This window comes from Homarus americanus, unplaced genomic scaffold (assembly GCF_018991925.1).
Source record: "Homarus americanus isolate GMGI-L3 unplaced genomic scaffold, GMGI_Hamer_2.0 scaffold31037, whole genome shotgun sequence".
NCBI classification, from domain to species: Eukaryota; Metazoa; Arthropoda; class Malacostraca; order Decapoda; family Nephropidae; genus Homarus; species Homarus americanus.
This window is the reverse complement of record NW_024722227.1, coordinates 17,384,965-17,411,490: the sequence shown is the minus strand read 5'-3', so window position 1 is coordinate 17,411,490 and position 26,526 is coordinate 17,384,965. Positions and strand designations below refer to the sequence as shown.

General features: G+C 36.4%; 1 protein-coding gene across 1 annotated transcript in view; it reads left to right on the top strand.

Moving 5' to 3' along the window:
* Nucleotides 1–26,526, top strand: part of LOC121862401 (SCY1-like protein 2) — a 225,703-nt gene that overhangs the window by 182,732 nt on the left and 16,445 nt on the right. The window contains exons 7-8 of the mRNA XM_042360665.1: nt 3,735–3,779; nt 15,245–15,259. Of these exons, the coding sequence (XP_042216599.1) occupies nt 3,735–3,779; nt 15,245–15,259 (60 nt within the window). The remainder of the gene's footprint in view (nt 1–3,734; nt 3,780–15,244; nt 15,260–26,526) is intronic.

The window sequence follows — 26,526 nt, the reverse complement described above, 5'->3', positions numbered from 1 at the left end:
CTTGACAAGAGAATGGAGTTCAAAACTTACTCAAGACCCATCAACCTGATATACTGTAGTAGGTATTGTAGAACTGTTGTATAAGAACAGGAGGATCAACCCTGGAGGATTGTGAGTTTAATATAGATGGATAGGATTCATAAACGAACCTTTCTCGGGCAAGACCTTAAAGTCAGCCAGGTGAGAGTGCAGGGGAGGATGTTTTGAAGAATCAAAGTGGTGTAAAATTATACACTGAAGGGGAGAGACTTATTCATTATTGGTTGTATCAATAGGTACCTGAATTGTAGCTCATTAAACCAAGGGAACTGAAGAGCCATAGTAGACAATGCAATGGTGCTCAACTCTAGCCACCTCCTTGTCATGAGGGATTCAACAATTGCGATATCGACTGGAGGAATGAATTTACACTAAATGACCGTATTTATCCTGCAACTCTTTTTTTTATAGTAACTCTGAGAGACAATTTCCTATTTGAACATGTTAAAGATCCGACTCACTATAGAGAGAAACAAACACCTAAACTGCTGGACCTCATCATGACTAATGACGAGGGTATGGTCGCCAAGTTGGAACACCTAACCCCCATCAGCACCAGCCATTATGTGATGTTGACCTTAAGACTTAACTGTTGGCCAAGGTTCAAATATTACAATGACAATTAGAACAGGATGAGGTTAGAGATAAGGGGTGTCTAGTGGCCTGACTAGCTGAGAAACAAGAATGCAGATACTACTCTGAATATCATAGCCAGTAAAGTGAATTATTTGATAATAGATATATACCCAAGTCCAAACCGACTGGCTGCAGGACTACAAGGAGACCGTTACATGTGAACCATGCAGAGGTTGACAAATTAAGAAAAAACCTCAGAATTTCAAGAGATGGGGTGTGACAAATGATGAACAGGATAGAAGGATGAGTGCTAGGTTCAGAAACTAACCCAAGTCAGAGAGTAGAAAGGCTAAAAAAGAGTTCCAGAGGCAGATCACAAACGAGGCCAAATCAAACCCACAGGCTTTCTACTGATACAAAAAATTTACATTAAAGACAAGTGTGGGCATATCAGATCTGAGACTTGTAGATGGTAGTTACACAGACACAAAGCAGGACAAGACAAAGGTGATAAATAATTGTTTTTCCTCAATTTCAGAAGAGAGGAATGTGAATAAACTCCCTGCTTTTCATGAATGACAGGTTGACACAGTGCTGTTGCACATTGAGTTCTCAGAGGCATGTATCAGAAACAAATTGTCAAAGCTAAAGGTTCATAAGAGTCCAGGCCCCTGACATGGTGCATCCCAGAGTGTTAAGAGAGTTGTGCAACGAGCTTGCTGAGCCCCTGAAGATCCTGTTCTGTAAATGCATGGATGAGCAAAAGATCCCCAGTGATTGGAAATGGAATATGTGAGTCCTCTATTCAAACAACGAGATAGCTGCTCCACAAATATAGACTGGTGAGCTTGACCAGCATAGTGTGCAAAGTACAGTACTAGAGATAATTATACTGGGTGCCATGATAGACCATCTACTATGAAACAACCTTGTGAAGGATTGCCACCAAGGTTTTATGCCGGGATGCTCCTGCTTGATGCAATTACTTAAGTTATTGGATGTTTGAACTCAAATCCTAGATTGTGGTGGCAATATTGATAATAAATTTCTAGACTATGCCAAGGCATTCGACAGTGTACCCCACGAAAGGCTGAAAATTAAACTGGAAGGGTACGAAATTCAGGAAAGCGTCCTAATTTTTGATCAGAGACTTTCTTCTTGACCATAAGTGTGTGATGATTAATGGCATGAAATCGTCATGTGTACCAGTAACAAGCTGGGTTCCACAGGGTAGCGTCCTGGGATTGATGTGTTTGTTTGTTTCATAAATGACATGCCAGAAGCTGTACATTCCCCCATACAAACATTTGCTGATGATGCCAAGTTATTTGTGGAAATTGGGAATCAAGTGGACTGTGAAATGTTACAGGAAGATCTCTGTCAACTTAAGGAGTGGCAAACAAATGGCTGTTAAGATTTAACATCACAAAAGGCAAAAGGATGTAACTAGGTTGCATCAGTTGTAAGGAGGTGTATTACATGTCCCAACGTGATGAGGAAGCATCATAAACTGAGACCAAATGTAAAAAAGGACCTGGGTGTGTATGTTGACCACAAACTGAAATTCTCAAACCATTTTGAGAAGAAGGTAAATCAAGCATCTAAGCTATTGGGTCATATAAGAAGAGCGTTTACACACCCAGACAGTGCGACCCTCATAACGCTCCTCAAAAGCGAGGTGTTTCTCTGTTTGGAGTACTGTCACCACATCTGGTCCCCAAGATTTGATAGAGACTGTCAGTTGATTGAAAATGTCTAGAGAGAGGGCACCATATTGGTGCCTGCACTACAGCACCTCAGTTACCTAGAGAGATTGGAACTTCTATAGTTTCCAAGCTTATACTATAGGCGGGTAAGGAATTACTTAATTGAAGTGTATAAATACCTCTGAGGGCATTACTCAGTTGAATGTTCATACCTGAAGCTGGTTAATGCCTGCCCCACTAGGGGTCACAGTTTAAGATTGAAGTTAAAAAAAACTGTGAGGGTAAACTTTTTTGGAGTGAGAGTTGTGAACTTGTGGAACAATCTGCCAGAGTGTTGTGACAGCACCGAGTGGGAACAGATTCAAGACTAGACTTGACCAACACTGGCTCATGTACAGATACATTCTGGAGCCAGTACATACCCAGTACTTGCCAACAGTACATAACAGAGACATAACCGATAACCCAAGCAGCTAACAAACCAACACTGTTTCTCAGTTACCACTATGGTAATGACCCATGACTTGACACCTGTGATGAAAAGGCCAGTAAGTTATAAGCCGACTCATCCAACTGTATATTGGGAACACGTTTACACATTTTGCAGGAGATTAATAAACGTTCTCTACCAGATTGCATAAGACCCAATTTTTAAGAATTTTAAATGTTGTCTGTTGTAAAAACAACAAGACTTATTGCTTGGTACTTTATGATCCTACCTGCAGAAACAACAACAACGGACCATTATGTATTTCTGAAATTATTCAATACTATAGACAAATTAACTTTTTATCTTCCTCACCCCACATACAAGAGGTGAGAGTATATACTGTAATGTGTACTATTTTTATACTCATTTGACGTAATGCAACAATCAGGAAGGAGCCACCATTCTTGTAATTATTAAAATATAACTTTTATGTAGTTTATTGATTTTGTAATTACTAACAGAGGCACATACTGTACTGACCACCCTTAACACCTTAGCACTCTTGTAGTACAGTAACTGCTAATCAGGGATTTTATTAGCTATTCCTATACCTTAATGAAATGTACGTAATTGAATTAATCAAGGCATGTACATACTGTACTGTATATGCTAACCTTAATACCATAATGAGCTAATAGTAATTACCGGTATGCAGGCGCATATATGTCAAAACATAGCTCCATAGCGATCTTGTAGTAACTGCTAATCAGGGCGTTTATATAGTACCCTCAGCACCTTAGCGAACCTGTAACTGCATTAATCAAGGCGTATGTATGCTAACCCTTGGTACCTTAGTAACTCTTGTAGTAACTACTCCAACAAAGGCGTATGTATTCCAACCTTTTTGCACCATAGCGATCTTGTAGTAACCTTGCTTATCATGGTGGTTGTAATAAATCGTTAACATCTTGCTCACCACCCAGCCGACACGCCCTCGACGCTCGCTGGATCTGCATTACTCACAAGCGGTAAGTCTCCCTTTGAAAGCGCATGAAAGAAAATGAAAACCCATTATGATTTTTATATGAATAACTGTGATATTCACGGATTTAGCGAAAACCCTTTTTTTTCAATATTGCTTATACAGTATTGTATTTTTATATTACTTACATGTGCATGTTAAGGAAATTCAATGATTTTATTTATTTTTTCCATTTATATATTAGATTGCATTAAGCAATTTTTTATTGTTAAATAATGCTTCATTTTTATGATGTTTTCTACTTATTGAAAAGTTTCTTTTAATTACTGCATCCAATTTTAACATTTGAAATATCACTATTGTATATTTATGATTAACATATTCTTTAGGTTAAACATGTGTAGTTATTAAATTACAGTGCCTGTACTGCTGTATTTCATAATTAATTCAGGATCTAAATTGGAAAGTCCAAGGTTTACAAGACAGTTTGGATTACCAATTTTGAATTTTTGTGTGTGTGTGAAGTTAACAAATACAGTAGTTCATATATATAGTGGTCCCGAGATTCTAGTGCAGCAGCCTCACTTAGGTTGACGAGGTTTTGCTCATTTGCTCTCAAATGTATGGAATGGTCTGTTCCCTAAATACCGAACTTGGAGAACCTGATTGATTCATCCAACTCCTGGCGAACACAGTGAGCTTGTCAACCCCGAAAACCCTACAGCACGATTTTTTTGTTTTTCTTTCCCAACACTCGGACAGATTAATTATCAGTGAGTTAGTCTATGGGATTGATCAATATTCAACCCATTGTACAAGAGCTAATTGGCTAATAACTTCAGCCTGTTAAAGTACAACCCAGTGTTCTTTTCAACCATAATTAAAGCAAGAGCTTTGCTTACCTTCATCCCTAGTCAGGTTTACTTCAGGCCTTCATATTAATTGGAGGACAACTGTTTGTTGTCTGTGATTCTCACTGCTGGTGTACGTTGACTCATGCTCATGCTCAATCATTGGTAATGATATTGTCTAAAGGTTATTGAACAAATGAAGACATGGAAGTCTCCAAACAATTGATATTCATCACGGAATAACCTGAAAAGCTATTTCTTAGAATGAGGTAAAGTAGGTATGAAAATTTATATTACTAATAGCCATATATTATACAGGAAGCTTGAGTTTAAGAGAATTGTCAGACTATGACATGGTAAGGCAAGGATGCTGATAGCTAATGACCAGCTTCCAAGTGTTTCTGTAGCAGAGGTGACTAACTTTACTTACACAAGTACAGTGCTGTACTATATAGTGTTTTACTCTTGTCATTTTCTACATTTTCCTACATTTTAGGAAAATATTTCCGTGGATAATTTACGTTGTCAGTGAGATAATTTTTTGAGTCTTCTTTTTTACCATCTGTGCAAAGGTAAAATCAAAAGTTTTGGTTGTTTCAAAAGTCGAGTTCAAAATTATAAAAGATTCTTATTTGTTTACACCATCAAGAATATCTTTTAACCTATGGATGTTGGAGCACATTTATGCCTTCAGTTTGAATCCTGTTAAAATGGGGAATATATATATATACGTATATATATATATATATATATATATATATATATATATATATATATATATATATATATATATATATATATATATATATATATATATATATATATATATATATATATATATATATATATATATATATATATCATGTAGATCCACAATGAAAACGTGGATAAGATAAATCTTGATAAAATCACACGGGAAAAGGGAAACAACGGAGTTGCCTCTGAAGATGTCTTGAATAAAGACGAAAGATATGGTGCTCCGTTGTTTCCATTTTCCCGTGTGATTTTATGAAGATATTATTATTTATACCAACTTCTGTTTCACTATGACCTGTGAGCCAAATACCTACTACTTGCTTTTCCCTTTTCTAACCATTTTCCATAAATATTTATATATAATACATTCTACACCAGTCCACGCCCTGCTGAAGGCTTACTAAATAGTACTAGTCATGTCTCAAATTAAACATAAGAAATAATTTACTTGACTCATAGAAAATTATGTATACAAAACAAAACAAAATGCATCTTCCTTTCTAAAAGATATAAGAGCTGTTGCTATACTCGATTTAACAAAACCTCATGACTGTACTGTTCTTTGCATAACAGTACAGGATTTTGTTTAATGTTAAGGCAGTTTACTGTGGTTCCCGTTAAGACAGTTTACTGTGGTTCCCGTTAAGACAGTTAATGTTGACGACATAGTGAAATTTTCATCTGTTTTTTGTTATACAATAGTAAATTGGTTTCTATTCAACCAATAGTCTATTTTCCTCCTGTATAATTTTTTTTATGTACAGTATATTTGCCATACTTTTTTCTTTCTTAACGGGCACAACCATGTTGATATTACAAGATCTATTATGTAACTCAGACAGACATAGGGATCAAATGACAGTAATATCACTCATAAACAAAAACATGACTGCCATTCACACTTAAAGCGTTTACAGGATATGTTATGAGGTCTTATAGCAAAGAAAGTTGCTTACATTTTATGTTTAAATTTATGTATGCAATTTGCAAAATATTATTTGAATCAACCAAGAGACATTAGATTAGGTGAATTGTTTATAAAAATGGTGGCTCAAAAAGTGTAAGATATATCAAACTTTCAAACTATTGGTACTGTACATTCTTTTAATACTGAAGATTTTTTTTTTCATCTTTTATTAATGAGTTTTACAGGATATGTCATATGAAGTTTTCAATGGAAATAAAAGTCCAATTTCATTCTAAATATTAAGTTATAATGTATAGTTAATCTTTTTATAAAGAGTAATACTTGTACAGTACTTAAATATTAACTTAGTTTCTCTTTTCCAGAGTACATAATAAATATTATTTCCCAGTTCAATAAAGAGTATATTCCATATATGATGGACATAACAGAATACACTGTACTGAGATAAAAATGGTATAATACTTAATATCAATCATTTTAATTAGGTACTGTACTGGTTATTGTGACATTAAGTGGAATTCTCAGCTGAGACCCTATATTGTTGGTTAATACCTGATGCTAATACTATGTAATAGTGGCTGAGAGCAGTTACTAACCTTTGCTTAAACTAGACCTAACCTAATGAATTAACTATGCTTTACTTAATTTAATTAAAGCCTTAAAACCCTACTTATAAGTCAGCTGTGGTCAATAAGTACAATATTATAATATTTTCTGGCAATATACATAACATTAATGAGTGATACTTATTACTTTAACGGTAGATAACCACTTTAATTAATGATTTATTAATTATTACAGGAGTCTTACATGCCCTACCATTTTCATGTGGTAAACAACCGAAAGTACTATATCTAAATATAGTATATATATATATATATATATATATATATATATATATATATATATATATATATATATATATATATATATATATATATATATATATATATTTATATATATATAAATGGGTGAAGTTGTTTTTACACTAAGGCACCATTACATTGCACCAACCCTCCTTCCTCCACAAAGAATCATATTCCTTAATTTTTTATTGTTGTTGTTTAGTGCACTGGGATACTTAGAGAATGTGCTTAAAGACCTGTGATGTTAAAGCAAAAAAATACTGTACAGTACTGTACATGTAAACAGCAGCAACCTTCCTGCATGTTGCTTTGCGTCCTAATTATGTCATTAATTATATTTTGAAATAAAACTCATCAACAAAATGACTAAAAAAGCCAAAAAACAATTTGAATCCAGACATAGCTGGAATGAATGTAGTGATGGTAAATTTCAAAGAAAATTACCTCCTCTTACTCAAAAGTGGATGGAAAATTCTTCACAAAATATGTAAATTAAATGAATTTGATGTTTACTCTTAAGATTATTCATGTTGGTAAGGAGTAGACATGACCCCAGGGAGAGGGCCAATTGTTTTGCTGAATTGGACTCTGCCACAAAAAAAATAAATAAAAAATAAAAAATAAATAAATAAAATAAATAAATAAATAAATAAATAAATAAATATTCTAAAACCAGTTTTTGTGATAAAGTTCTGAATGCGACGTCTAGCTTTATACAGTACCTAGGTATGTAAATGCCTATCATTAACTCGTCAATGGAAATGAAATTTATTTATTTCCACCCGGTACAGTTTTCTGAAGTTATTAAACCTTAACTTGCTTGCTTTTTGTTCTTTACTAACATGCATGTTGTCAGTTTTCACTACATAGCAAAAAAAATTAAAAAAATCACAACAATATTAGTGGAAGAAGTTGCCTACTATTCTTTCATAAGGATTTATAAGCTCCATTGTTCAAATACTTACATTAAGGAATCATGTTCCCCTTTGTCATATATCACTCCAATTCTTCAGATTGGAGGTGCCAGATGTCTCCATCGGCCACAAATTTTCTCACTTCCTTTGATATCAACTCAATTTATTTACATATTTTGTTAAAAATCAAATTACAGTATTGGTGGAAGAGTTTTGGTATTCGATTATAAAGTAGAGTGTACGGTGTTGTAGTTTGAGTTTTTTAATATAATATCCATTTGATAAGGATTAAATTCAAGTGATGTCATCATGGTTTTCTCCATAAATATTTATACTTTATGAAAATAAATATTGGTAGTAAAACATCTCCCTTACCCTGGCATGTGTTCCACCAGCTGAGTGTGACTCACCTCTTGGTTGTTATATGTTGATCCATTGTGTTCCATGTTCCTTAAGCTCAGTGTTGCCCAATTACAGTATTTTTTTTTATTATTACAATATATACTGTACTGTATATGTTAAAGGTAAAGTTTGTAATTTTTGCTTAACTACTAAGATATTTTGTGCCCAGTGTAAAGAAGTTATTGTTTTATTTTGTACAGTGATATCCCGGTTAGCCGGAACAACTGGTGCAGAGCACTTCCAGGGATGAGAGATATCCGGCTAACCTGACGACTTTAACAAACCCGGAAAAAATCCTTATCCCCGAAATCTTTTCCCGTTACTGGGAAAAGTTTCCGAGTGTCTAAACTAGACATCTTGCACACACAGAATGTTTCTGGGTGCTGGAGATGTTTTCCTTGAGGCTAAACTACTGGAGTCCGTAAATGCAGTTATAATTAAGCTAAAAACTCCATTTTTGTTCAATCCAGAATGGGACGTCTAGCTTTATACCTAGGTATGTTAATTCCTAGCAATAACTCGCCAGGCCAACATACAGGCAATTAAAACGGTAGCAATGCGTGTGATGGAGGGCGCGGGAGGGGGTTTTGAGAATTGCAATTATATGCCAGGTAACGGACACGTCGCTACCTGGCATGTAATTGCAATTCTCAAAACCCCCTCCTCCACCTTCCATCACACGCATTGCTACCGTCATATTCTTGCCTGGCGAATCAGCTGTAAATACGCACGAAGAAGGCTCCGCTAATTTGTGTTGTAATAGCTGAAATACTGAGTGCCACAAGGATTTTATATAAGGTGTGTATACATCTTAGCACGGTGAGGAAATCGGGTGACTTATATTTTGTTTGTCTCTCAGATATTGTGTTTGGGACAATTTTTTATACGGTCTGGTCAGCTTGGCGATCACAGCTCGTCTTCTGTTAGGAAGACAGTAGATCGTTAGTGACTAATATCCTCTGCTTTCAAGTCACTTAGTGAATGCCGTTGTTTTTCGCCCTTCCGGGCACGTCTTCACTGAACGAATATATATATATATATATATATATATATATATATATATATATATATATATATATATATATATATATATATATATATATATATATATATATATATATATATATATATATATATATATATATATATATATATATATATATATATATATATATATATATATATATATATATATATATATGTATATATATATATATACATATATATATATATATATATATATATATATATATATATATATATATATATATATGTATATATATATATATATATATATATCCCAATTATATACGTGCTAGTATGAATACCATGATATATGTGGCCATCTCTCTCCCTCTTCTCATGTTCGTTCACAAAACTTTTCGGGCTTCCGCCCTGGGTTTTCTAATTACTCTCAGCATGCAGGCCAGAGTTAAGTTTTTCTCTTCATAACTTTTATTTTATTCGAGTCCTCAGTAGCGGATTCAGCCTTTCCAGGCGAACTTTAGCGAGGCTCCTAGCCTTAGTGATCCTTCCTGACGCTGACCTTCCGATCTTATTAGCAATCTAGAGTTATGGTGGGATGGACCTTGTATCCTCAGTATAGGTTATATGAGAACCAGTCAGGGTAGAATTCTCAACCCAATACATCTTGCTAGAGTAATGGTAAACGCTGTTGGCCAATGGAGCGCTGTGGTAGCAGCTCAGCACTGTCAACCCTTCCGGGTGACTTGATGCTCTCTCAGGCATTATAGCTCAAGCTATTTAATTGAAGCGATGATGTCTGTGCACCCTGATTGGCAACCAATAGAGAACTTGATGATCCCTCAAAATATAAATGCTCTAAATGAAGTTAGTTTGATGAAGAAACAAAGTTCATTGAGCTGAGGGATAATTGAGATAAGAGAAGGGAGAGGTGTATGATATAGTGAGTTAGTTGTTAATGATTGTCACACCGGTGACTTATATAACAATAAGAGATATTAATGAACTAACTTACTAAAATGTCACAGTTACGAGTCATATTGACTATGTTTTGGACAAAATCTTATCTCCCTTGTCTTATTATGATGATACAATGTGACTCCTAGTGTTCCTCCTAGTTTAGATGAGTGATGTGCAACTGGAGGATGAAGGACAGTTTTCTGGACTGCTAGATGATGGAGGAGACCATGGAACTGTCCCTGGGGAACTAGTGTTGAGTGAGGAGCTACAAGGACTGGAAAGTTCAGCTCATACACTACATACAAGGAAATGTCCGTCAGTAAAGGATGTGAATTCAGTAGTAGTAGTTTTACCCATGACCCAAGGGGACCATACTACATGTAATTATCAAGGATGTAGAGCTTCTGGATTATCAAGTTAGATCCCTTATTTACCAGGCGAATTCAGGTAGCAGCTGTGTCTCAGACAACCTGTTTTCACCATTGGATTGTGCAGTTTGTTATGAGATCATTTTTTTTTTTAAAATTAATCAAGTTGCAGGAAATAATAAGAAGGAATTATTGCAGATCTAAATTAAAAAATAGATGGAATAAGGCCTTGAGGAGTAATTTCTAAATGCACAAGATTTAAAAAGATCCCAAGTTGGCAGAAAGTTTAGGAATTATGGGCAGATAGGTAAGAGACTTAATCCCCGATTAGACCAACCCGCTTCTACAAGAAAGGTGTAACTGGATATTCTAGATAATGAGGCAGTAAGAAGATTACAAGAACCCTACCTAGTCAGTCTTGATTTAGTGGATTCCAGGATCAGGATGAGGTTACAGTGTGTTCAGCCCTAGAGCAGGGAGAACCTGTTGAGACTGACTTCAATTCTGTCCCCATAAGCAACCACTTCCACCTGGGGCAAAAGTGTTGGTTACTATGAGTGGAAACAGCTGCTGTCGACTCCCACGCAGCTGAGATGGAGAACATTGAGTGTAAGGATGGATTCAGCAGGGCCCTGGGTAACATTGGTAAGATCTAAGTCTTTGTTTTCGACCGCATCTGGAGTCTCTGGATTCAATTCAAGGTATTTATGAAATTGCTTCAAAACTTCCTGATCTATCAGCACTTACAAAGATACAGGAAGGCCAAGCAAATTGTGTCATCATTCGTTTTTAGAAGGTGATACTACAATTTCTTAAACACTTTTTGCCCAAAATGATCTCTGAAATAGATAAGTCTGGGCTATAGTCACAATATATTGAAAGATTCTAACATTCATCTCCAGATAGAATGCTCACAAGTTTAATTCTCCTTTTAAGTTCCAGTATTTGCTGTCTCCAAAATATGCTGATATAAGTTATGAAATATAATTGAAACCGTTAGTTAAGCCTGCACTGTTGCTTGAAGAGTTCAAATTTGTAGTTGGCAGCAGATATTTTGTCTGCAATTATGATGTGTCACATATCTTAGTTTAAAGCAAGGGACTATGAGGGCAGTTCAGAAGTAGACAGATGTTTGCATATGCTATATTAAGGATCATATTCCCTGTACAACTCATTTTGGAAATGTTGTTGAAAGCCCTAAAAACTAAAAGCCCAGCTATGAAGCAAGCCACTAATAATGCTTCATGGTAGTATGATGACAGCATATTCTTCCCCCTCTTTTTCTCCTCTGGTTTGTTTGATGAACAAACATTAAAGGTTAAGTATAGATCAGCTGTTGAGCAAGCTATTACACATTGTTCCTATAGGAGTTCTAAGAGACCTTGAAATTTAAAGGAGGAAGGGTCTAGGTAACAGACCAGCTGCTAGGTTCAGTTATCAACCTAGAGGAAACTTTTGGAGGAGGAAACAATTCAAGACGTAGTAAGGGTGGCCGTTTGTTGAAGTGGAAGGAGACCTTATTCCACCAATAGCAACCACTCCGTCCAATGAAGCCAGACAGCGGGTCGTCTAGGGGTTAACAGGTGGACTTTTCCATATGGGCCATAAGATAAATCAACAAAGGGCCTCACATGGACTTGGTTGGAGGCCTCCCCAGTTTTACTAATAAGGGGTCACCAAAACCCAACCCCTTACTCACAGAATTTGTAATTCAACTGTTAAAACAAAGGTGATATAGAACTGTTGCAGCCATATAAATGTTTCATGTCTCTGTCTATTCTCATCCCCAGGAAAGGCAGCGACAAATTGAGGTGGATTAGATCTTTCCGGTCCTGAACAAGTTCACATTACCAACAGTTTTAAGATGCCTATTATCATGCCGTTGCTCCCAGGCACAGAAGGTTTCTAGTGTTCGCAGTGGGGGATGTAAGTTATCGACCACAGTGATGCCATTCGGCCAATAATTGTCAAAAGTAAGTTTATAAACTACATCACCAGAGAGATCCATGCAAAGAAGGGCATAAGAACTTCTACACTATCTAGACGGTTGCCTGATAGTGGGAAACTCTTACGGAGATTGTCAAAGGGTTTAATTCCAATGTACACTAGTACTATTTCAAAAGGCAGTTCTGATCAAGTTAGAGACTCCATTTCTTTACTATAATAATCCAGAATAGTTTATCTAAAAGTCTAGTAAAATCAATATATTTGAAAATTATATTTATGATATGGACATGAATGAAGCTGTGTTAAAGACTGGCATTTTTCACTCCCATGGAGCTGTGGGAGATTAGTGGGTCTCGTGTAACTGACCTGACCTGACTCATGTCAGGTGGAGGGAGGGGGATTAGTGGTCTCATATTACTGACCTGATGGAATGTCAGGTCACCCTTCTTGGGTGGGGACGAGTGGGTTTCATGACCTGAAGATGTCTTGAATAAACACGAAACATAAGAACATAAGAACATAAGAATGGAGGAAACTGCAGCGGGCCTATTGGCCCAACCGGGCAGTCCCGTTTACACCCAACCCCTATTGCTCATATAAGCATCCAACCTATGTTTGAAGCTATTAAGCGTATTCGAGTTCATGATGATATTTGGTAACTTGTTCCATTCATCCACCACTCTGTTTCCAAACCAGTGTTTACCTATTTCCGCCTAAATCTAAATTTGTCTAATTTAAAACCATTGTTACGAGTTCGCTCCTGGTTGGATAGTTTGAGTACCTTTGTAATGTCCCTTTGTTTAGCCCTGACTTCCACTTGTACACCTCTATCAGGTCGCCCCTCGCTCTACGTCCCACGAGGAGTGCAAATTAAGATGCTTTAACCTGTCTCTATACTCAAGGTTCCTAATGCCCGGATTAGTCTTGTCATTCTCCTCTGAATTCTTCCAAGGATTCTATATCCATTCTGTAATACGGTGTGACTGAACTGCGTAATCCAGGTGTGGTCTCACAAGAGCAAGATACAGTTTTAGGATGACCTCGCTAAGCTCTGTAACTCACTCCTTGTATGAACCCAAGTACTTTATTAGCCTTACTGAGCAAAAACACATTGTTTACTTGGCTTAATGTTCCTACTTATCATTACTCCAAATCTCTCGTGAGTCGGATTTCTATGGCATCGTTGTTCATCTGGTATCTGGTTTCCCTGTTTACATCTCCTATACTGAGTACTTTACATTTGTCCACGTTGAATTTCATCTGCCATTTTTCAGACCTGAATTCTAATACCCTACCCAAGAAAGGGTGACCTGACATTCCATCAGGTCAGTAATATGAGACCACTAATCCCCCTCTACCCTACCTCCACCTGACATTGCTCCATTAGAGTGAAAAATAACAGTCTTTGCTGTAACACAGCTACATTCATGTCCATATCATATAGATTTTAAATTTTGAAATATATTTATTCAACCAAACTTTTAGAAAAACTTTTCTGGATTATTATATACTGTAGTAAAGAAATGGAGTTTCTAACTTAATTAGAACTGCATTTACGAACTCCGGTAGTTTAGACTAAAGGAAACATCCTCAGCACTCAGAAATATTCTGGGTAAGTGGGCTAGTGTGCGTCTGTGCAAGAGGTCTAGCTTAGATACTAGGAAACTTTTCCCAGTAACTGAAAAGATTCTGGGGATAAGGAATTTTTCCAGGTTTGAGAAAATCGTCTGGTTACCTGGAAATCTTTCATCCTTGGAAGTGTTCTGCACCAATTGTTCCGGCTAATGGGGATATCACTTATTTGTAAGTGAAATGTAAATAATTCTACATACTATATTTAAGATAGCAAACTTTATAGTAGGGATAAGTATGAATATCTGTTTATTCATTGGCTTTCCTTTTAATAATGAACTTACCTCATTGTGTACAATTTTATCTGAAGTTTTAATATTGATATATTTTAAATTGTTTTATAATTCATATATTGGCTCATACACCATCTCACCAGCACTCTCTCTAATTTAGACAAGAATTTTTTTAGAGAAAATATTAGATTAGAATATTTTCTGAACAGAAACAATAGATGTGATTTAATATTCTAAGTGTTCTCATCCAGCCCGAACCAGAACCCGCACACTGATCACCTCCCTTCCACCCGCTTAATGAAGGAAGGAGTGTGAGACTTTGAGCATTCTTAATTTCCTCCTTGAGAGAGACCATATGATACCCAAAGCACATCTAGGCCAATCATTCATCATGTCAGTTTATCAATGAATGAGAATTTTTAAAAGTAATTAATACTGTACCTAATATCCTGTACTTCAACAGAGGAGGAATGTGAAACATAATTTCTAACATTTATAAACAGATGTTAACATTAACAAATTAATCTTGTCTAACTTCCTTTTCCCTAATTGTAGGAGGAGGTTGAGTTCAAAACACTTCAAACATCCTTCACCTTAATGCAAGAGAAGAGGAAGTTAGATTCACCACTATCTGTGTTTTGTTAATGAGGTTCATGTTTCCCTCCCACAGCTGTCGCGCACCTTGGTAAGTGGGGGACCTACTTGTGGAGGGTCCCTGTACTCCCCTGGACGGCACAACCCCTCCCCGCCTCTGCCTCAGTCCTCAGGTCAACAACGGGTGTCCCAACAGCTGTGTCTCTCTCTCACTCTCCATTTACTGTCTCGTCTTTGTCGTGCCGGATTGACTTAATTATTTGTGGTCTTTGCGTCCATTTCTTTGTGGTCTTTGGCGTCCATTTCTTCGTGGTTCCGATGTCTCTTCTGTGGTCTCTGGCGTCCCTCTTGTTGCTCGCACACGTGTAGTAGTGTTACAAGAGTCTTGACTTTTTTATTGTTTCCTGTTAGCCTGTGTGTGTTACTGCTCTTGAGGTCCTGTCATATATTTTTCTATATTATAGATCATGAATGGATTTTTTTTTGTAAATTGTTAGATATTTCAGTGTCCAAATACTTGTTTTGTGTGATTTTATTGGGTGATATTGTCATTATATTCTGCTCAGTGTAATTTGTTTTTTATAATCTTGTGTATCTTTTGCTAACATTCTTATAACAGAATGGAGATCCTCCTCATTTCTTTACACTGTATAACTAATTTTTTTTAATAACCTATTATGTCTCCTGACTGTTTAGGTAACTGGATACAATTGACCTCTTGCCAACTTAACTAAATCTTTCTGGAGGTGTACCATACCATCACATTTTCCTCTCACCACACAAGTATCTGTGAGACACACTGGAGTCTTCAGAGTAACCTGTTGAACTTTATGAAGGTGAACTCTTGCCCCCTTAATTCACAAATATACTTTTTTTTCCTCTGGTTGGTGTTTTTATTTTGATATTGTTAGGGGATTTGTATTGTGACTCTCTCTCTACATATATGTCTTTATTTACCAGTAACGATTTACTTATTATATTTATGCTGGGCGGGCTTCCCACATTTCTTCTAGTCATGACGTGAGTCTTTGTAAGAATTTTTTTAAAGAATATTGATTACGGTATATTATCACTGAAGAAACATAGTTCTCTTAACTTTATTTATAAAGGTCCGATTCCCCTTAATTCTGTATAGTATTTTATTTTTCTTTCCTGTCCATCCACTCACATTTTTTCCCTAATGTCTTGTCTTCATAAATTTGTAATGAATGTCGTTCACCTTATGAACTAATGTGCTCAAATATCTTGGTTGTCCAAGCACAGTTACATATAAACAAGAAGTCTTCAAGAAGAAGGGTAATTTTTATCAGAGTTTGGTTTACTGTACTCTGGGCAGTGTTGTGTGAAGGCAGTATGAATCTTCTTGCCTTCCAACTTCTCGTGGCATTATGAAGGCTGTTGGGAGGTTTTAGTAGATACTTTCTGCTGATACTGAAGAGGTTTCTATTCCTCCCCTTTGATCTTCTTTACCTTGGTTATGTTGCTCAAGATAATGTCCACAATCTGTAAAGTACAGTGTTTGTAATTGCATACATCTTCCATTCAGTCGTGTGTAATAGTCTTTTTAATGTCCATGTCTGAGAAACGTTTAGCACTGTAATTTTGAAGTAAGTCAATTTATTTTCCAGTAACTGCTGTAAAAAATAATATTTAGTGATTGCCAACGTTCAGAGTCACATCTGTTCTCTGTTTCAGAGGTTATCAATTTAATTTGGTAACTTAAATATTGTCTTCATCACAGATTTTACATCCCGCCCTCATTGACCAGAGTGTCACTCAACACAAGGCAATGCCTGTAATGTGTTTCTTATGGTTTTGAAATTTCTTTCCCTGGAGGGAAACATAAAACAGTCTTCCCCTTCACTGACTGGCCTTTCTATGAATCTTACGTTTCCTCAGCCTCATGTCCTTTTGTGTTACTTCTCAGCTTAGTGTCCTTTTGAGGTACTTCGCCTCAGCTTAGTGTCCTCCTAGGGTACTTTTCCTTGGCTTAGTGCCCTCCAGGGGTACAGGTTTATGGATGTTAAGATTGTTTTGTTTTATTGGATCAAGTTTAGTGATCAGTGTGTTCATCTTGACCGTATCGTCTATGGCTTTTCCATATTTCAATGTTGGTCGCTGTCTACAACCTGCTGACTGAGGCACTGGAGGCACCTGCTGGTGTAGCTGAAAAGAATTTGATCTTTGAGGTGTAAAAGTATTTGATCTAATATTAATCCTTTTTATTCCTATGTAGAAAAATATTTGATCTGAATTCAAAACGTATTTAAGCTAGAGCTAATTTCTTTTGAACTTCAGCCCCCAAAACTGTCGTTTTATTGTGCCACTGGTGTGAGTAGTGAAACCACTAAATGAGTTAAAGAATAACAAGACATTCACTGTGGACTTAGAAATACAAGGTTATTAGATAACCAGAATCATAATACAATATACTGTAATATCAAATCTGTAATAATACAGTACTGTACTGCATAATGGAGTACAGTATTTAGTCATAAACTAAAGTATCAGATGCTTTTCCAGTACACCTGTGCAAGGCTCCTCCACTGAGCTCACTCTCATTAACCTTCCCTGACTCCTTTTCCCTTATCAACTGACCTTCCTTATTTACGAGTCTTCACATGGTTGCTCTACATAATTTAATCTTCTTAAAATGATAGTACTGTATAGTCTTATCTCATTAGCTTGTATGTATTCTTTTAATTGTCTTAGTTAACCTAATGCATCTAATTATTCATGATTAAATTAGTTTTGTGTTACTATCATGCTGGTTTAACCTAGTTATTGTAATGCAACAGTTGAACCTTCTTAGTAAAGTAGTTCTTTGTAGCCTCATTTACTTAGTATACTATTTAATATTTACTAATTATTACATATATTACTGTAGTGTTATTTGTCTACTTTTCTTATTTAGTCATTGTTCATAACAATACAGTAGTTGTCCTTGTTAGCAATTTCTTATAACTATTTGTAAGTGAATTTTACTCTTTAATAGAGTTTCTTTCATGTTGGTGTAAAGTGGCTTTAGAGAAAAAATTTTCTTTTGAAACTATCCCTTAACTATTGCTCTTCCCCTTAACTATTGCTCTGCCCTTTAGCTATTGCTCTGCCTCTTAACTATTGCTTTGTTCCCTTAACTATTGCTCTGCCTCTTAACTACTGATCTACCCCTTAACTGTTGATCTGCGAAAACTCCGAACCATCGAAGCCGAGGTTAAAAAAAGACATAATAATGCATAAAATGTTCTATTACTGATACCAATACAACTTACATCAGTATACATCTAGCCCAGGCTTACTGACAAAGTGTTAGTGCTATACCACAACTTTACTGTACTGCGACTCAGAAATAAGTACATTAGCAGAGAAAGCAAAGAGAGAATTGTATATTATAGGTCTACTGATACCTGGAAACTACCGACAGCCAGTTTCAAACACTGTCCCGAACCATCGAAGCTGCCGTACTATCGGGTCCCGGATTAGCGGGGTCCAACCTGTACTACTTTACCAATAGTTACTGTAAATGAATGAAAATGGATGAGTAAATGATCTAAAAACACTATAGTGATATCTTGTATTGGAACAACTCAAGATGTAAATTTAGGAGAAGCTACAGTACAAGAATACCGGAAAAATTAAAATTCAGGATTTTATATATATATATATATATATATATATATATATATATATATATATATATATATATATATATATATATATATAATATTAATGAAATGTTTTGCTTGTATTATTCAGGTGAGTACAGTCTGTACTCACCCCTGAATTACACGAAAGCTCTTGGGAACTTTGTGTTTTCTTCTTTCCTTGTGGTTATCAGCATATACCTAGATCACGCGCACCTACAGTGATATATATATATTATTTATTTTTTCATTTTTTTATTTATTTATTAATTTATTTTATTTATTTTTTCTTGGAGACCCCAACATTGATTGTCTCATATCTTCATTTTCTCTTTAGTTAGTAGAGTTCTGAGTGTCATTCATTTTCTCCCAGTGATCCTCAGTGGTGGTGTTATGCCTTTACAGTACAGGTGCTCCTCTACTTACGAACGAGTTACGTTTCTGAGACTTGTTTGTAAGTCCAACTTACTCTTGTAGATACCAAACATATTGTAAAAATTGAAAAGATTATGGATATTTAGTGCAGCTATACCCTTTAATACAGCCTTAAAACCTGGCTCACTCTTCTCCTCATTGGTAATGTTTGTTCTATCTGGAATTTCCTTCAAAATAATCCAGTCTCATCCACATTAAACACCTGTTCTGGCAGGTAACCCCCTTCAGTGATGATGTTTGTATCTCTGAAAGTTTGTAAGTTGAACGTTCATAAGTAGAGGAGCACCTGTACTTGTCTTAGAACCATAATAATACACCAGGGAAGCAGTGAATATGAAAAAACCCAGATTCCATAGTGTGGAGCAGTGGTCGCAATTATAAACATGTGGGAACTGAGGCCTCACCCAATTGCCACCTCACATAACTGCCCCTAAGCCAGAAATCTTCCAACATATGGGGGTTCCAACTTACGAAGTTTGACTTAGAGGGGTCTTACTATATGAAAAATAAAATTTAGAAATAATTGGCAAAATAGCGACAATTTGTGTTTTTCACCCAATCCATGAATTCCTACTGGCTGACCCATTACAGTATTTGCAAAATTATTTCTTGACCACTAAGTCATCTCCCCTCTGGTTAATAAATTTTCATGACTATTAAAATTTTCCCTCATTTACTGTTCAGGTTATATTAATTTCCCCTCTCATATACTGCCCAGATTAGGTTAGGTTAATTTCCCCCTTCATATTTTGCCCAGATTCATTGATCTGCCACTTATTTATAAAGTTTATTCCCTCATTATTATATGAAACTCATGTATCCGTTCTTATATGACTAATGCATCCGTTCTTATGTGACTAATATATCTCGTATTGTATGAAATTAGTATATCCGTTATTTAGAAAGCCGACTTACCCCATATTAATGAAGCTGCCCTTGACAACTAAATGAGAAAATTTAATTGTGGACATAATTTTAATACATTAATCTACCCCTTAGCCTTTGATCTACCCCTTGGTTATTGATCTACCCCCGGTTATTGATCTACCCATTAGCCTTTGATCTACCCCTTGGTTATTGATCTAACCCCTGGTTATTGATCTACCCATTAGCCTTTGATCTACTCCTTGGTTATTGATCTACCCCTGGTTATTGATCTACCCATTAGCCCTTGATCTACCTCCTTGGTTATTGATCTACCCCTGGTTATTGATCTACCCATTAGCCCTTTGATCTACTCCTTGGTTATTGATCTACCCCTGGTTATTGATCTACCCATTAGCCTTGATCTACCCCTTGGTTATTGATCTACCCCTGGTTATTGACCTACCCATTAACCTTTGATCACTCCTTGGTTATTGATTCACCCTGGTTATTGATCTACCCATTAGCCCTTGATCTACTCCTTGGTTATTGATCTACCCCTGGTTATTGATCACCCATTAGCCTTTGATCTACCCTTGGTTATTGATCTACCCCCGGTTATTGATCTACCCATTAGCCTTTGATCTCCTTGGTTATTGATCTCTTGTTATTGATCTACCCATTAGCCTTTGATCTACCCCTTGGTTATTGATCTACCCCTGGTTATTGATCTACCCTTAGCCTTTGATCTACCCCTTGGTTATTGATCTACCCCCTGGTTATTGACCTACCCATTAGCCTTTGATCTACCCCTTGGTTATTGATTCACCCTTGGTTATTGATCTGCCCATTAGCCTTTGATCTACCCCTTAGCCTTTGATCTACCCCTTGGTTATTGATCTACCCATTAGCCTTTGATCTACCCTTAGACTTGATATACCCCTGATTGACCCCCTGGTTATTGATCTACCCCTGGTATTGATCTACCCCTGGTTATTGATCTACCCTGGTTATTGACCTCATCCTGGTTATTGATCTACCCCTGGTTGATCTACCCTTTGGTTATTCATCTACCCCTGGTTATTGATCTACCCATTAGCCTTTGATCTACTCCTTGGTTATTGATCTACCCCGTTATTGATCTATTCATTACCTTGATTCCAACTCTGGTTATTGATCTACCCCTGGTTATGATCCACCCATTATTTTTGATCCACCCTTGGTTATTGATCTACCCCGGTTATGGATCTACCCATAGCCTTTGATCTACCCCTTGGTTATTGATCTCCCCTGGTTATTGATCTACCCATTAGCCTTTGATCTACCCTTGGTTATTGATCTACCCCACGTTATTGATCACCCATTAGCCTTTGATCTACCCCGTTATTGACTCCTACCCCGGTTGGTTGACATCACCCATTAGCCTTTGATCTACTCCGGTTATTGATCACCCCGGTTGATTCAACCATTAGCCTTTGATCTACCCCTTGGTATTGATCTATCCTGTTATTGTTCACCATTAGCCTTTGACCTACTCCTTGGTTATTGACCCCCGGTTATTGATTTACCATTAGCCTTTGATCTACCCCTGGTTATTGATCCACCCATTGGCCTTTGATCTACCCCTTGGTGATTCACCCCTTGGTTATTGATCTACCCCTGGTTATTGATCTACCCATTAGCATTTGATCTACCCTTAGCCTTTGATCTACCCTTGGTTGTTGATCTACCCCTAGTTATTGATCTACCCTTAGCCTTTGATTCACCCTTGGTTATTGATCTACCCATTAGCCTTTGGATCTACCCTTGTTATTGATCTCCCCTGGTTATTGATCTACCCATTAGCCTTTGATCTACCCTTAGTCTTTGATCTACCCCTTGGTTATTGATCACCCTGGTTATTGATCTACCCATTAGCCTTTGATCTACTCCTTGTTATTGATCTACCCCGGTTATTGATCTACCCATTAGCCTTTGATCTACCCTTGTTATTATCTACCTCCTGGTTATTGATCTACCCATTAGCCTTTGATCTACCCTGTTATTGATCTACCCCTGGTTATTGATCTACCCATTAGCTTTTGATCTACCCTTGGTTATTGCTCTACCCCCGGTTGTTGATCTACTCCATTAGCATTTGATCTACCCTTGGTTATTGATCTACCCCTGTTTATTGATTTACCCATTAGCCTTGATCTACCCTTAGCCTTTTGATCTACCCCTGGTTATTGATCTACCCATTAGCCTTTGATTCACCTTTTCTAGACTTTGATATACCCCTGGTTGTTGATCTACCCCTGTTGATCTACCCCTGGTTATTGATCTACCTCTGTTATTGATCTACCCCTGGTTATTGATCTACCGCTTAGCCTTTGATCTACCCTTGGTTATTCATCTACCCCTGGTTATTGATCTACCCATTAGCATTTGACCTACTCCTTGGTTATTGATCTACCCCGGTTATTGATCTACCCATTAGCCTTGATCTACCCTTGGTTATTGATCTACCCATTAGCCTTTGATCTACCCTTGGTTATTGATCCACCCTTGGTTATTGATCTACCCCTGGTTATTCATCTACCCATTAGCCTTTGATCTACCCTTGTTATTGCTCTACCCCTTGTTATTGATCTACCCATTAGCCTTTGATCTACCCCTTAGCCTTGATCTACCCCTGGTTATTGGATCTACCTCCTGGTTATTTGATCTACCCTTAGCCTTGATCTACCCCTTGGTTATTGATCTACCCATTAGCCTTTGATCTACCCTTGTTATTGATCTACCCTGGTTATTGATCTACCCATTAGCCTTTGATCTACCCCTTAGTCTTTGATCTACCCTTGGTTATTGATCTACCCCTGGTTATTGATCTACCCTTAGCCTTTGATCTACCCCTTGGTTATTGATCACCCATTACCTTTATCTACCCCTAGACTTCGATCTACCCCCTGGTTGATCTACCCTTAGCCTTTGGATCTACCCCTGGTTATTGATCTACCCCTGGGTTTTGATCTACCCATTAGCCTTTGATCTACCCCTTGGTTATTGATCTACCTGCTGGTTGGATCTACCCATTAGCATTTGATCTACCCTTGGTTATTGATCTCTGGTTATTGATCTACCCATTAGCCTTGATCTACCCCTTGGTTATTGATCTACCCCGGTTATTGATCTACCCTTAGCCTTTGATCTACCCTTGATTATTGATCTACCCCTGGTTATTGATCTACCCATTAGCCTTTGATCTACCCTTGGTTATTGATCTACCCCCTGGTTATTGATCTACCCATTAGCCTTTGATCTACCCCTTAGCCTTTGATCTACCCCTTGGTATTGATCTACCCCTGGTTATTGATCTACCCATTAGCTTTGATCTACCCCTTAGCCTTGATCTACCCTTAGCCTTGATCTACCCCTTGTTTGATCTACCCCTTAGCCTTTTTTCCTACCCCTTAGCCAATGTTTATACCCCTTAGCCTTTGATATACCCCTTAGCCTTTGGTCTACCCCTTAGCCTTTGATCAATCCATTAGCCTTTAATCTACCCTTGGCATTTGATCTACCCTTGCTTTGATCTACCCCTTAGTCTTTAATTCCCCTTAGCCTTTGATCTACCCCTTAGCTTTTGATCAACCCTTAGCCTTTTGATCTACCCCTTGTTATTGATCTACCCTTGGCCTTTTGATCTACCCATTGGTTGTTGATCTACCTCTTAGCCTTTGATCTGTCAATTAGCCTTGATTCACCCATTGGTTGGATCTACCTCTTAGCCTTTGATCAACCCTCTAGCCTTGATCTACCCCTGGTTATTGATCTCCTTTAGCCTTTGATCTACCCATTCGCCTTTAATCTACCTTAGCTTTTGATCTACCCCTTGGTTATTTATTTACCCCTACCTTTGATCTACCCCTTAGCCTTTGATATACCCCTTAGCCTTTGATCTACCCCTAGCCTTTGATCAACCCCGTAGCCTTTGATATACTCTTAAGCTTTGATCAACCCCTTGGTTATTGATCTACCCTTTGGGTATTTATTTACCTCACCTTTGATCTACCCCTTAGCCTTTGATATACCCCCTACCTTTGATCTACCCCTTAGCCTTTGATCTACCCCTAGCCTTTGATCAACCCCTTAGCCTTTTATCAACCCCTTATCCTTTAATCTACCCCTTGGTTATTGATCTACCCCTTATATATATATATATATATATATATATATATATATACAGAAATAAAATTTCAGTGCAATTCACATCTTGTGAGTACAAACCCTGAAGATGAATTACCTGATTTCTGGGGAACTTTAGGTTTTCCTGTGGTCTTCAGCATACAATCTGGATTACGCCACCTACAGTGATTTAATATATATATATATATATATATATATATATATGATTTATTTTATTTATCCACGTTTCATGAAATATATATATATATATATATATATATATATATATATATATATATATATATATCATGTAGATCCAATAATGTGATTAGATAAAACTTGATAAATTCACACAGGAAAAGGAAACAATGGAGCATCTTAGCTTTCGTCTTTATTCAAGACATCTTCAGAGCCTCTCTCCGTCCATGTAATTCAGTTGACTCTGAAGATGTCTTGAATAAAGATATATATATATATATATATATATATATATATATATATATATATATATATATATATATATATATATATATATATATATATATATATATATATATATATATATATATATATATATATATATATATATATATATATATATATAAACATACAAATTTTAGTGGTGATCAAGTGAATGCTTGTACTGTAGAGTATTACAACAGCAACATTGTCCTCACTTACTGATGTGTGAGGTCTTCCACAAGTTAGGACAATGGTACTGTTGTAAAACTGTACAGTACGAGCACTGAATTGATTACCATGAAAATCTATACGACTGTGTGCGTGTGTGCTCATTTTTTCCAATACCCTGTATTGTGTAGTATATACTGTAGTGTACATTTAAAGTTTCTCCTCGTTAGTGCTTATGTCTGTTTCAGGAGTGTCAGTATTATCTGAATCTGTTTTATATAATTCACTAATTTCAGAATTCAGTTTCAGCTCCACAATTCTTGTGTTTATAGTCAGGACTTATGTTGTGGACATCTCTAAAGATATTATTTATTCTTTACTATACAATACACATTTTGATAATCTGTTTCTTAATTGAATATTCATTTAAAACAATATAATAAGCTCATTTTGCCTTCACTAAATGTTTTCTAGTCATGAAAATTACTGTGATTTCTTAAAGTTAGTTTTCATCAATATATATATTGTTTAGTTATGAGATTTTATATGTTGAAGTAGTATATGAAAACAAATAGAGGAGTCTAATAAGTGAGCGCTTGAAGTTAGTCATGAATACCGTATGATCATTATTGAGTAAACGATATTCTAAGTATGATTGTATTTCGTGTTATGATTCTTCATTCTTTATACACATGTATACATGTACAGTAATTTATCACTGTCCATTTGCGTGTGAATTTCCTCATTTCACTGCTCTAACTACTGTACAAAATGCAGTCTTTAATTCCAGCAACTGTAACTGTTTTGAAATGTATTACATTGTTTACAAAATTTTCTGATGTAAGTTAAAGCAGTTGGTTAGTATGATAGCTTTGTTTGCTAAGTGTCCACAACACTGCCACAGGTACTACCGTGTGTATTGCTATTTCACCTTAATTAAATGTGTAAGACTGTCTGGACCATTTTACACTGTGTTTTGTAAACTTCAATATCACCTTAATAAAACATGGTGAATGTCAGAAATTTTACTGTGAAAACGATTTTCAGGTCACTTGAAGCAACTGCAACTATGTTATCTTTGTCAAAAACTACCGTAGGATCATTAGGTTAATTGAGATTGACTTAGGTTCGGATCATTTGTAAAAAAGTGGTTCAGCAATACAGTTCATGGAATTTTTCTAATGCTGGTCACCTTTATCCTACCTGCCCAGTGTTTTGTTCATTTCAGTCTACAAGATTTACATCTTAATAATATTTCTTCTTATTACAGATTTCTTCTTACCTCAACACATTATTTTTTCTCGTTGTTTTGATCAGAGGGCAACCAAGTACAGTGTAAATGATTCAAGGTCCGGCGGGTCGTATGGGTTGGGTCGTGTAGCATCTTTGTAACAAAACGTGTTTGCACTTTGGGCCTTCGTCGTTGAGCAGCTGAAATTAGACCGGGGGTACATAAGAGCATCAAGATCATCTTAGTGATGTAAATGTATAAATCATTATAGGATTTTTAATGTTATTCTTGATTGTATATTGAAATACATGTATTCTTCCGACTCGACTGGAACAGTTGACCGTGGGGATACAACCATAAAACCACTGCCATATGCCAAGATTTACT